General features: G+C 40.6%; 1 protein-coding gene across 1 annotated transcript in view; it reads left to right on the top strand.

Annotated features, from left to right (window-relative positions):
• itga5 (integrin, alpha 5 (fibronectin receptor, alpha polypeptide)) overlaps positions 1-13,726 on the top strand; it is a 41,406-nt gene that overhangs the window by 23,228 nt on the left and 4,452 nt on the right. Inside the window, exons 14-27 of the mRNA XM_077712362.1 lie at positions 36-227; positions 313-358; positions 585-698; positions 2,118-2,173; positions 2,663-2,820; positions 2,930-3,067; positions 5,987-6,054; positions 9,820-9,970; positions 10,032-10,124; positions 10,347-10,426; positions 10,519-10,599; positions 10,697-10,802; positions 11,802-11,960; positions 12,368-12,478. Of these exons, the coding sequence (XP_077568488.1) occupies positions 36-227; positions 313-358; positions 585-698; positions 2,118-2,173; positions 2,663-2,820; positions 2,930-3,067; positions 5,987-6,054; positions 9,820-9,970; positions 10,032-10,124; positions 10,347-10,426; positions 10,519-10,599; positions 10,697-10,802; positions 11,802-11,960; positions 12,368-12,478 (1,553 nt within the window). The remainder of the gene's footprint in view (positions 1-35; positions 228-312; positions 359-584; positions 699-2,117; positions 2,174-2,662; positions 2,821-2,929; positions 3,068-5,986; positions 6,055-9,819; positions 9,971-10,031; positions 10,125-10,346; positions 10,427-10,518; positions 10,600-10,696; positions 10,803-11,801; positions 11,961-12,367; positions 12,479-13,726) is intronic.

The raw sequence follows: 13,726 nt of genomic DNA, 5'->3' as shown, positions 1-13,726 counted from the left end.
AAATAGATAAAAGAAAACTATGTCACCCTTGGCAGATGTGGCCATCAGCTGCCCATTTGGTGGGGAGGAGCGGCAGGGCTTAGTCTACATCTTCAATGGCTTCCCTCAGGGCCTCCGCGATAAGCCATCCCAGATGATTGTGGGCCAGTGGGCTTCTGGATCCATCCCTTCCAGTTTTGGCTTTGCACTCAGAGGGGCTAAGGACCTGGATAGGAATGGCTACCCTGGTCAGTTTTATAAAATATTTACATTTCTGTGTATCGAGTTGGCTTTTAAATGTCACCATCATAAATAATTTCATTGTCTCCTCAGATCTTATTGTTGGTGCCTTTGGTGTTGACAAAGCCATTCTCTACAGGTATTTTCTGAAAATAACATCATTCTGAAATATGCTGAAACATGTATTTGGTCTTAATGTGTTCTTAAATACACAATGTTTACTAGTTTTTACAAAAGTGAACCTTTCAAGTAGCCATTTTGTTAAATCTCTGGTGTTTATACTAGTGTTCACTTAAACCTTGCCAGAGAATTAAAGGCAACTAACCTAAAAGCATCTAATCTATTTTGATTGGGGTCTCCGACAGATCTCGACCCATCGTCAACACGAGCGCCTCTCTGACAGTTTATCCCACCATGATCAATCCGGAAGAGAAGAACTGCATGATCACTAACGGAAACACGAGCATTTCCGTTTCCTGGTAAGTAACCATAACTTTTCGGCGTTATTGCTGCCTGCTTGCGTAAACACTTTCTTTCCTGTTTGATAAGAATTCTACATGTCATCAGCATGATCTCGATGCTGCTCTCGTGTTACACAATGCTTGATATTGTGCATCTAAAGCATAGTTTGAATAGCAGCCTTGTTAGCTATTGTCCCGCCTCTAAATGCGCACACTAGTATTCCTTTCCAGAGGAGAGGAAACAGACGGTGGTCACTTAGCAATTTTCAACATGGTTGACAATGTGCTTATGTGTGCACCCCCACTCTATGAAGGAAAGTCTTGTATACACGTGTCTTGATTATACGGCCTCGTTGCTGTGGTGACGGGGAGTTTTTGGAGGGGATAATGGCAATGAGAGTGCGAGGGGAGGGGCATCAAGTTATTTTTCGCCCCCTTTTCCTGCTGTTGCTTTGAATGCCATATTGTTCGGTCGTGGAACACAGCTGGGAAACATCAGGACACATTGAAACACAGTAGGGCATGAGAAATTCCCATACAGGAGCTTGTATAAAGATATTAGTGAAGGTCCTCAGTGAATGTTTTTTTTTTCTTTTTTGGGGGTGGTGGTTAGCACGTCCGCTTCACAGTTCGGAGATCGAGGGTTCAAGCCCCAGTGGGTTATGTCCTTCCTGTGTGGAGTTTGCATGCATGGTTTTCTCCGGGTACTTCGGTTTCCTCCCAGGTCCCCTTAATATGTATAGTATGCTGGTTGTACAGTTAAAATTGCCCTTTGGTATGAGTTTGAGCATGAATGGTTAATAGATAAATAAGTCAACATAATAACTAAGTAGTATTATTAAGTCTTTATTAGATCCTAGGTGCAGAACTCATGTTGAGTATGGTGACAGCTCTTGTGAACAAACTGTCCTTTAGTCTGTTTGTCTTGGGTTGTGATTGGCTGGGAACCAATTCAGGATGTCCCCCACCTACAGCCCAAACTTGGATTGGATAGGCTCCAGCACCCCCACGATCCATGTGAGCATAAGCAGTACGGAAAATGAATGAATGGCTATTTCTTTTATTCTTCTAGTTAGAAGTTTACTCGCATAGAAAGAGAGTGATTGGGCTGTCGGGATGTCAGCAATGTGTTATCCAGTTGATGTTATGGGAAACAACTTCCATGGGAAACTTCTGGCCAATCAACACCGAAATCCGAGCGCTTGGCCAATTTCACCTTCTACATTTAGCTACTTCTTTTCACATGCTAAGGGGTCACACCAGAAACATACATTTACCAGTCAGTCTGCTGGAAGCTGGCTCCCAAACATTCCTAGCATGTTAGTCATTACATTTGTTACATTACACTGAAATTTCAAACATGTAGGGAATGGGCTGACTGCAAAAGGGTGTGTATTGTGATAGCTTTATTTACAATTAACTTTCTGTCCCACACAGTGTCAACTTGAGTTTCTGCATATCTGCTGAGGGGAAGCACCTACCAGAAGTCCTTGGTGAGAGAACGTTCCACATCCACACTGTCAAAAAGTCACTGTTGCGAATGTTTTCTGACCTGCAGCTGCCAGGGAAAGGTTTGGCAGATGATATTTGGATTTCATCCTGTCAAGTATAATATGACTTAATGACTCGCGTATCCGCTTTTAAGGGAGGATATTTTCTGAGTCTAAACGCCCTGACTTTGCTTTAGATCTTTTGGTTATTTCTAATTATTTACCATTAAAACCCTGCCAAAGTAGAAAAGTTATCTTAAATGTTTTAGAGCTACACCATTTAAGATGTGCCCACCAATGTACTATAGCATATATTTAATGCTCCATTAACCTCACACATACAGTAATATTCCAATGTTTTTTCCCTGCCACAGTGTATATCTAAGCATGTATTGTCTTAAATAAAGACAGAATTTTCTTTATCAAATCACACAATACCGCTGCCCATTATGTGACTCCGTCCTGCTCTGAATACGTAACTGTCCGTTTCAGATTTTCTGGCAGAGGTACAGCTTGACAGTCAGAAGTTCAAGCAAAAAGGAGCAGTGAAAAGAGCTCTCTTCCTGGACTCCCAGCAGCCTTTACTGCAAAGGCGTATAAGAGTGCACCGTGGCGAGCGTGTGTGCAACCAAACCAAGATCTACCTAAGAGTAGGTTCTATGTTCTATTTAGCTGAAACTTTATTTTAAAATTTGGTTCGCTGTTGTGTCCCAGCTGTTTTATTCAACTGCATTTTCAAGGTGACTTTTTCCCCTGCAGGATGAAAAAGAATTCAGGGATAAACTCTCCTCCATCTTGGTGTCATTGAACTTCAGCTTAGATAACAATGCTGCTGCAGACTCTCATGGTCTACGACCCATCCTGAACTATCAATCCCCCAACGTAATTGAGCAGAAGGTAAACTTAATTCTTATTTCGCTTTGACAAACAAATACTGGCTCGCCATCACCATTTTCGTTTTTCCAAAGTAGTTGTATAATCATGTTCTCCACCAAATACCTTGTCACATGCTTCAATGGACTTTTCTGTGTTCATTGAGGCAACAAAAGTGTTCTCCAAACAGGTCTAGTGAACATTTGGTAACGTTAGAATCCTGTACAAACAAACTTGGACCTTGAAGCTATAGTAGCTGAGGCAATACGAAATTGCATCTGCACTAACATTTGGTAACTTAACAACCAAAGAAACGGTGCTCTAAACGTTCCTCTGCCATTGGTGAAGCATTTAGGTCATGGGACCTTGGGCATTAGTAGTGATCCTTTGATCCAATTCTTTTTTGTAAAGCCTATCTTGCTCAAGAAATTGGGGAAATTGGTTTACCCGGTGGTGTGACTGATTAGGAATCGATAGGCTGTAGGAATTCAGCCATGTGTGACACAACACCACCACCACCAACTAGTCATTGCGTTTTGGATTTTCTGTAGTCCAACAGACCTGATTTGAAACCCACGTTTAATGGGCACTGCCTCCGAGTTCTATGGAAGCCCCAAATGGGCCCTCGACGAGCATCCCGACTACTCAATGGTGGTTTGTGTGTTTCTCACTCTTTTGTAGCTTCTCCTTGGCTGGATCAGTGCCGTTGGCTTCTAAATATCAAAGCTTGCGGGTCTCTCACAGATGTGGTGCACTGCCAAGAACCCAGACCTTGAGCTAAAATATCAAACTTAAATCTGGCAAAAATCCCCAATTTGGATAATCCTGAAATGCACCGTGCTCGTGTGTCAATTAGGAATGGGAGTGGAGTTGAAGAAAATTCATTTCAAACGCACAACCTTAGCTTATTGTGATAATGCCTCTGTCTGGGAGATTGTGTGACAGCTACTTTTCATCGAGCCTCGATGGGTCTCAAAAGCCTTTCTTGTTTTTATTCTTAACATGTTCCAAATGTTCCTGGCAGGGTTTTTGCCTCACGCTGGAGCTATTAATGGTCGTCATTTTGGCATCATTTGCATCTTGTTCTTTTGTCTTCTAAGTACGCCACAAGAAACTCATTGTCCTTCCTGACTTTGATCAATGGCGTACTGTTATTTAATCACACCTTTCAGATGACACATTATTTTATCTGCATTGGAGCAGAATCCATTACATCTCACTAGAGGATTTTTGTCATTTATCTGAGTGAATTAAAGTTACCTCTCAGAAATAACAACAGAAATGTTCAATCTTTCATTCAAGATTGGTCAAATTCCAAATGACTGTAAATCCAAAACGTATCCGCTTTGAATCATTGTTACCCCACAGCTCATCATAGTTTTTGTTGAAATAAGCTTTTGCGTTCTAACATGACTTAATAGCTCAAAACCTGCCAAAAATAGTGGAGTCTTCACCAATACTGTAGACGGTTGCACTTTTTTTTGAGTGTTTTCAATCGCGTTAAATGTTTGTCAGAGTTGTTATGAAGCTCTTAGCATCTCATGTGTGATGCGTACAGGTCCAAAGAAACATGTGTGTAGTTAACATGGTAGATTTCTTGGTGTCCATAATTAGAGCCTGGTGTTGGTAATAACAGAGGGGGGTGGAGGCAGGCACATTGCTCTCTGTAATCTCCCTTTTCTATTTATTTTCCTCGTCATCACCAACGTGCCACTGACTGTCGCAGCCTGATGCAATTAAGAACGACGCATGTGTAACGTTGATCAAACAGCAGCACTTTCTGTCCCAATCAATATTCCCCAAAATCTAAAATGTTACACAACACAATGTGCATATCTTGCCCGCTGGAAAATGCAATGAAGAAGTGAGCCAGGCTAGTTGATCACCTCGTTGGAATCGACCGTTACACTAAATTTAAACCTTCTTGTGCAATAACCAAGGCAAATAGCATAATATATTCCACTGTGGCTTTCTAGGCGAACTACCTATTTCTTCATATATATTGGCGAGCCAGCTCAGTTTTATGTACACTTCAGTTGTTTTTCAATGATTTCGTGCTTATTATCGATTGTCATCATATGCCTTTTCTTCGCACTACCCTTCATTGCACCGGATTGCTTTGAATCCATTGTTTACCCTTAATTCTGGACTGACTAACACAACAACAATCTATTTTTTTCTCGTTAGACACCCATGTGCATGCATCCTCATTGATAGTCATTGAATCGCATTGTTAAAAGAATTCAGACACCTTTTGTACTTTAAGATTTGAAAAAAATGCACATTTTCATGTGTTTTTAGTAAGGCTCTTGGGGAATAACATTTAAAAATGTGAATTGTTTATGGCTCTTTCTGTCAAAAAGATTTCCGACCCCTGCTCCACACGGTATATACAAGCGCAGTAGGAGTCTGCAAATTAAAGCCAGTGCTCGAAAAATACGCTGTTTGCCTGTCTTAAATTCTACAACTTAACAACCTCGCTGCTGTGGTTTTAAGGGGGTGGCGTCGCGTGTGGGGAAAGCTCGGCCGGCCACGGAGCGCTATGATGTGGCACAGTGGCAAGATTGGTGAGCTCGCAGCCACATGTTTGGTGCCGCAAGAGCGTAATCTTCCCCCGGGGACGGACTCATCGTTTCCTCCTGTGACGTCGCAAACACAAAACACATGCGTGCCGGCACAGCTGCTTGAGGAACGAGTGTACGCGTCTGCTCCTATCATTAGCTCTGCCCGTGAGTCGTTGCCGTGTTTTGGATCATCTGTCTGTAATCCTATAAATAAGGAGAGGAGCTGTGATCCAGGTGTGCATCGGAATGTCATCAGTCACTGCACTTGTTGCATCATGCTACACTCACCTTCATGTCTGCTTTCAAAGTGTGATTTATGATCTAAGCTCTTCAAAAAAAAAGTGGCTTATTTATGCCAATGTTTTATTTTTGTTTGTAGGCTCATATTTTGCTGGATTGTGGAGAAGACAACATCTGTGTCCCCGATTTGAAGCTAGCAGTGCACGGGTATGTCTTTCATTTCTTCTCACATTTCCCTCTATGATTGATGGGGAAATTCAATATATTCATATAAATGCAAAGTTTTGGATACTGTTTTGAAATCTCTATTAAAGACAGCAATATAAGATGTCTATTGGTAAAAGCAAGACCAAGAAGAAGTAAATGTATTCATTATGTCTACTATTTTACTTCCAACAACTTCAAATGTAAACCAGCACACCTATAAAAGGTGGGAAAACGGGTCTAGTCATAGATGTTTCGTGTAAATAAAAGCAGGGCACGTTGCTTACCTAAAAAATACCCTTGTTCTAATGTTGAGATAAGAGTAAGTATCCTTTTATTAGAAGTGTGTGTGCGTTGATGTAATTACGTCAGATAAAAATACAGATCACATTAACTGCTTAAATTTAAACTGTATTTTTGTGTTTAGCTCTTTTGTTTATGGCAAAAAACGAGAGCATTTTATTAACAGTCTGAAAGTGAAGGTTTCCTAACATTGCAGTCCTTCTGTCTAAATATTGAAAATAGTTTTTTAAAACAGGACATGCATTTCAAGTGCTCAGTTGACACATGGTGGATGGACCACAGTGCTTTTGTTATATTTTCCTGATCCTACATCATAGTGTATCGCAAACAGTACAGTATATCAATTGCATCAAAGTGCACATCACCATACCGATTCTTAGTTGCATTGCTTTCATGCGTTAAATGATTTTAAATGAATAAATCAACGTTAAATGGATAAGCCACACGTTGCTAGGCCATTATGCAAACCGACTCTGTTGATATTGCTTGGCCCCTGATAGATCTAACACACACACTCTTGCTTCAAAACCCCCGGCAAGTGTTTATTTGTAAGTTCTTGCCCTATTTTAAACAAGTTTTCCTTCTCCACATTTAAAAAGAAAAGTCTTCCAAGATAAACAGATTTCCTCCAAAGTTAATAGTTTCAACATCATGTACATATGTACTCGTTTGTGTTTTTGTGGGAACCAAAAGGATCCAATAGAAGTGCAAAGTGAAAAAGATCTGCAAAGTTAAATGGACTAAAACTGCACCAAAATATAGATCTGTTTCAGTTGCAATGTTTCGGACGTTGATACACCGAGGAAAGTTGAAGCGTCAGCATGAGGGGCAAATGTGTGACATCCTTTCAAAAACAGGAAGCGCGTGTGTGCTCTGCAGGTGCTATAACAAACAGGAGTCAGCCAAAATGGCAGGAACTGTTGGCGCCACGTGCCGTGAATCCAAAGTCCTAGCCGAGGTTGCCGCGCACTGCCTTAAAAAATCTGTTAACATTTTTCTCCTCCCTGATACTCCCCTCTCCGCTCTGTCATTTTGATTTCACATTCCTATATTTATCTGCCATCTGCATGTATGGGTGACCCCCCACACGTGGAGGAACCTGCCGCCAGTGGATCCAAAATACACGTTTATTTATTTCATATATATATATATATATATATATATATATATATATATATATATATATATATATATATATATATATATATATATATATATATATATATATATATATATATATATATATATATATATATATATATATATATATATATATATATATATATATATATATATATATATATATATATATATATATATATATATATATATATATATATATATATATATATATATATATATATATATATATATATATATATATATTTACATATTTACATATATATATATATATATATTTACATATTTACATATATATATATTTACATATTTATTTATGTCTAAAATGCATTTTCCTGTCTGTATTCTCATCCTCCTGCTACTGTGACAATGACATTTCCCAAATACAGGATGAATAAATCAAAGTAATCTAATCTAATCTAAATCCCAAAAAAGTGCCATCAGCGGAATTAGGATCACGTTTGAATATTTTTTGTTTGAGGCCGGGCCAATAAGATGGCCTTGATTTTGTTGGAATTTCAGCCAAACGCGTAAAAAGGAGTCGTAATTCCTGCAGTGTTTTTTTTTCTTGCATTGCTGCCAAAGCTCACAACCTGTTGGAGGAAGGACTCCCTCAGGGAGGTTTCACAATGTTGTGGCCTTTTAATAAATTGCAGCAGTTTTTGTTTTTTCTTGACATCTTTTCAAAAGTGCAAAGCCATTTGAAAGCAGAATACAGCTGACTTACTGGAGGACTTCTCGCCAAAGCTTACTTGCTAATTAGAAGCATGTGCGTGACCCTCAGTGTGGAATTCCTCTTTGTTACAGGGAATGGGAGGAAGCAGAGTTGTAGCGCTGTTATTCTAGGCCCTCCAACATTGTTTGGTGTGTGCGACATCCTCGATTGAGAGCTTCCTTAGGTTCTTAACTCTTTAGCACTTTTTACTCATTAACAGATCTGGATGTCCAAGTCAAAATGGATTTGTCTCACTTCATTAATCGGTCAAAATGGTCTAGTTCGGTTTACTAGCCCAAAACTACTATCCGTAATCGGCTGGACAATACTAGAAACTATTCATTCTTGTCTTTCCAGTCCTTTTGACAATGTCCCCAACGAAAGTGAGCTTGCTCAGGGGTCTAATAGAACTTGGAGATTGAGTGTGTTTTACAAGGTGTTGAGAACACTGATGTGAAGCCATCCATCCAACCAACCATTCCATATGAGTGATTGGGTCTAATGGTATACACGTGTGTATTATATGGTTGGAATAAATGGTCGGAGTTTGGTCCGAGGACACCGCAAGAATGCCTAGAAGCATCTTGTCCAATGAATGGTGAGGACTGTCGAACTTGACTTGTCTCTAAAGTGAATATTTCGCATCAACTTGCAACAAAAATGTCCCATCATGGCTGATGGAGGTTGGGGTTAAGACACTTTGGAAACGAGCTATTAGCTATTAAGTATTGGCTACTAACTTACGTATTTTACATCATTTTACATTCCACATGCGTCCCTATCTTGATATATTCAGCTTACTGAAGCAAGTTCCCCGAGTAGTTTTAATCGGCATCGATAAAATTTAAGGCCTGATCTGACATTAAAATGTCTCAAATCCACTTTTGAGAAGTCTTAAAAAGATGAACACAAAAGTACGATTAGTTATTTAATCAAAGAAACTCTCAATGGCATGTAAAATACTTTCACAACTTGTCACATGTGATTTGGTGAAGTGATCCGGCGCCAGTCTTGTTTTGAAATTTCAAACAGTCATAGCTACACGATGTCCTCAAAACGATGAAACTCTGCTGGAATCCTGACTCGGTAGGCCTTTGCAAGAACTTTTGATTATGCGGTGAGAATGAAGCAAGTACAATTAAGTGATGTCACTTTCTGATCCTCTGCATTGATGTGGCTCGTCTTCTCGGTATGCCACGGGAAAGCGTCATTGGACAATACTATTAAGTAATTGTGTGGTCGATTTCAGATTGACACGCTGTCCTTGCACAATCATAACACTGACGCTTCGCTTTTAAGTTACAGGAAGGCTTGATGAATTTAATGGCAACATGCCTATTTTAGTACCCTGCTGGTGAATAATATTAATCTACAGATGGCTACTGAATAGACAATGTCGCCAATTTGTGAGCAATGTCCTGTTCATACTTCATTTTGGTGGCATAAAAAACCCTTTTAATTTGTTTGCTTTTATATATTTCTAATTTGCACCCAAAAATGTACCTATTTTTAAAAATAATGACAGGTTGGCAGCTCCTCTGCACATATTTATTGGCATGACACCATTTGATGGGAATTAGTAATCATTATACCTTTTACTGCCTCCTCAGGGACAGGAAGGATGTGTACCTGGGTGACGACAACTCTCTGACCCTGACTTTCAACGCCAGGAACGAGGGGGAGGGGGGCGCGTACGAAGCCGAGCTCTATGTGGTGCTGCCCCCCGAGGCCGACTACAGCGGCATTTCGCGCAATAATGAGGTGAGTATAGCTGGGATTGCCAATGAGTTTGAAAAGCACGCTCACACTCTTTTTGCCGCAGAGTTTGGCCCAGCTGACTTGCAGCTACGACACTGAAAACCAGACCCGGTACCTCAGCTGCGACCTTGGAAACCCCATGAAGTCTGGCACCAGTGTAAGAACGTAATCAGTAGAGATACTCCTTCTCCTCTCATGAGCTTGTTTAAAAAAAGTTGACAAGCCATTTTGGACCTTTTAATGAATGTCTGTAATGTGTCTGTTAATAGTTAATAATCCAAAATCATTCAATTTACTCGTTTCATCTTGGCCCAACTCGGATTAATCAATTTTTTTGAAGCTCCGGTTTTGAGATGCTAACGATAAATGCTCTCTTCAGATTTGGGCGGGTCTTCGCTTCACGGTGCCTCGACTGAAGGACACTCACAAAACTGTCCAGTTTGAGCTGCAAATTCGCAGGTATTTTCCCAATAGTTAGATGTTAGAAGATCCAATTTTGTCTTTTGTGTCTTGACGTCATCTTACCGCTATCACTCTCTCGCCGTCTCCAGTAAGAATGAGAACAACTCCCACAGCGAGGTGGCGCCGTACAAGCTCGAGGTGGTTGTCCAGGCTGAGGTCATCCTACAGGGGTGAGGGACTGCCTGGCCCATGTAGCTAGTATTTTGGTCGATTGCCAACATGATCTCACTCCCACCCCCTCCCTCCTCTTTTTTTCCTGTTTTGCAGGGTGTCTCGCCCAGATAAGGTCTTCTTTCCACCGACCAACTGGAAGGTGACTAAGAACTACGAAATGGAGCAGGAAGTGGGGCCGGCAGTGGAACACATCTATGAGGTGACCAATTATTTTCCTCCTCCCACTTGCTTCCAACGCATCTCGACTCAACACGTCATACTTTCCTTCTCCTTCAAAGCTTATCCTTATTGAAAAGAAAAACGTTGATTCTCTTTCATTTAGCTATTTTGCTATTTTCCTCAAATTGGCAGTTTTATCGTCCATATGTTCAAAATTGCTCGAAAATGTGTTCCCGCATGGCAGAATTTTACTTTTCATGCTCAGAATGAAGCAAATACATAGACCACGTTAAAAGATCTAAACTTAAAACATTTACACAATTTTTATATTGCCAGTCCAAAGACAAATCACCCAAAAGCCTTGAATATCATTCAAATGTTTTATTATTATTTTTTAAATTAAAGATGAGTCTTTAGGTTATTTTTTTGGTCCGCACTAGTTTACACCTTGGAATTATGGATGTTACTTTTTACAGTTGTTTCCATATTTGTGAGCCGCAAACGGTGGCCTAAACAATGCTTTCAGGTCTTTAGATGTGTTTCCTGGGTTCCTTTTTAACCTTCTAAATGAGTCGTTTCTGTCTGCTTTTAACTTATTTTTTCTTGTTTTCATTTGTTCTTAATGGTGCAATTCAGTACATAGAGAAATGCCTTTGTGAACTTTGCCAGGTTTACCTAAGTTATTTCTCTGTTCTCATATTTCTTGACATTGCGTCACATACATTCTAATTAAATTGTTTAATGGTTCAAGAAATCTGTAGGTGATCATTTCTAGGTTTAAACAATGAAATCGAAGAGTATTTTTAACAATTATGATTCACCACAGGTAATTCATCAATTAAAAGAGGTCATTCTTTTTTCACACTGGCCCAGGTAGCTTGAAATGTTGTATTTATCTCTATTTAACTGAAATGCTAAAATGACAGCTTAAAAACGGTATAAAAAATGGAAGAAGGGCTGAATACTGTTTTTTGGCGCCACTGTAAAATCAGGTCATTTTTTTGGCAGTGGAAACTTGAACTCGTGCTTTGTTTTGCAGCTGGTTAACAATGGACCAAGCCGAATCAGCCACACCCTGCTGGAACTGCGCTGCCCGCTGGCCGCTCACGGTCAAACCCTGCTTTACCCATTGGAGTTCTCCACCGAGGGCCCCATCAACTGCACCTCCGACAGCAACCTGAACCACCTCCAACTGAAAGTGAGTGCAGGCCAAACTGATACACATCTGCTCTTTTACCGACTTCTCGGGGGCTCCTCCAGCTTTTGAAGACCTCCTGCTAATTGCAGGCGGGATGTATGATTAATCGTTAGCAGCTTGACAACCCCACCCGGGTCCATCACCCCCTCCGTCGCTTTGATAAACCACCTCGCTGGCGGTGAACTGGCTCATCTCTGACAGCTCGCGGCGTGTCCCCTCCCCCCAAAAGCCAGTTTTAAGGGAGTTGTTTGTGTTTACAGATGTTGGGCAGAGCTCCTTTTTAAGGATAGGCTATGCTTCGATGCATCTGATTAATGGCGTGCTTAAATGAAGGCCATTGAAATGGAGAAAAAAGGGGTTGCATCTTGTTGCTGTGATGAATGTCTGACACTTGTCTGTCCCCGCAGCTGAAACGCACGTCAACGGAAGCGCCTCCTCATCTGGCTCCGAAGGCCCACGAGCACCGCGTGGAAAGACGGGATGCTCACAAAAACACACTCGCCCACTTGACAAACTTGGTGAGATAGTTTCGTTCTGGCTTAATTACATACAGAGGTATTTGGGGGTTATTTTTCAAGGGTGCTTCTCAAATTGCGGTAAGCAGATTGATTCCCTTTGGTGGAATGTGACCGGCTGGTTGAACTAAATGTACAAATGTTTTAAATCAAAAGTGCATTCATAAAGAACAGTTCAGTTGTATTTAACTTAATCCACAAAACATTTACATTTACTGTTCTTGAAACTGTATTTTTGTTTTGTCTTCCTAAACATTTGGTCCCACTACCCTACTGTATTTTAACATTGGCCATTAGGTGGTACTCGGTGAGCCAAATACTTCTTGAGGTAGTACTTTCTATAAAAAAATAGATTCTATAATCATTCCTTTCTTCATGAAGTATCTTAATATCTCACCAAAGAGATCGCCTTATCACAGTAACCCCAAAAGAAGAATTATAATATACTTGGCACATTCTATTTCCCATCCAAGTTAGGAACTGTGCACCTCTTATGTACGGCTGGCTGGGCCACTTGAGTTAAAGAGAGAGTATTGTTGGATTTATCCTGTTCTCAAAACTAATAACTAACGAAAGATGGGGGGCCCCATGCCCATATATAGTACTTGGGCCATACAGGCGCCATTGATGGTCCCAGCTGCATGTCTCCATGTGTGGATACCTGCCTCAAGTAATGACGTCTTTGTGTGTGCATAGCTTGACGCCCTAAATTATTGTCCAACATTTACGCATGTAATGTCACACTTCAATGTGTCTTTGTCTCCCTAAACAAGCACAATATTGTATTTAGAGGAAGACTTCTTCTCTTTGAGACCTTTTCACCTGAATTCCAGAAATGGCGACATACAGACATTTGGAGTAGACTTCTTTTTGACAGATACATTGGCACTCATGATAAAGAATGCATTTCAAGTGAGTGGTTGGCGGATTTGCCTCACAGATCTAGGGTCCTGGGTTCAAATCCATCTGTGTGGAATTAGCATGTTCTCCCTGGGCCTGCGTGAGTTTACTCAGGGTACTCCGGTTTCCTCCCACATACCCAAAACATGCATGGTAGGGTGATTTGACACTTTAAATTGCCCCCAAGTAAGGGTGGTCTGGTTGTCAGCTGGCCACCGATTAAGGGTGTCCCCTGCCTATGGCTTGAAATCAGCTAGGATAGGCTCCAGCGCCCCCTGTGACCCCAATGAGGATAAAGCGGGGTTCAGAAAATGAGATTTTTATATACATTTTTTTCTTTGCTGGATCTAA

The sequence above is a fragment of the Stigmatopora nigra genome, chromosome 1, assembly GCF_051989575.1.
Source record: "Stigmatopora nigra isolate UIUO_SnigA chromosome 1, RoL_Snig_1.1, whole genome shotgun sequence".
Classification (NCBI taxonomy): Eukaryota; Metazoa; Chordata; class Actinopteri; order Syngnathiformes; family Syngnathidae; genus Stigmatopora; species Stigmatopora nigra.
This window is presented reverse-complemented; position numbering and strand designations above follow the sequence as displayed.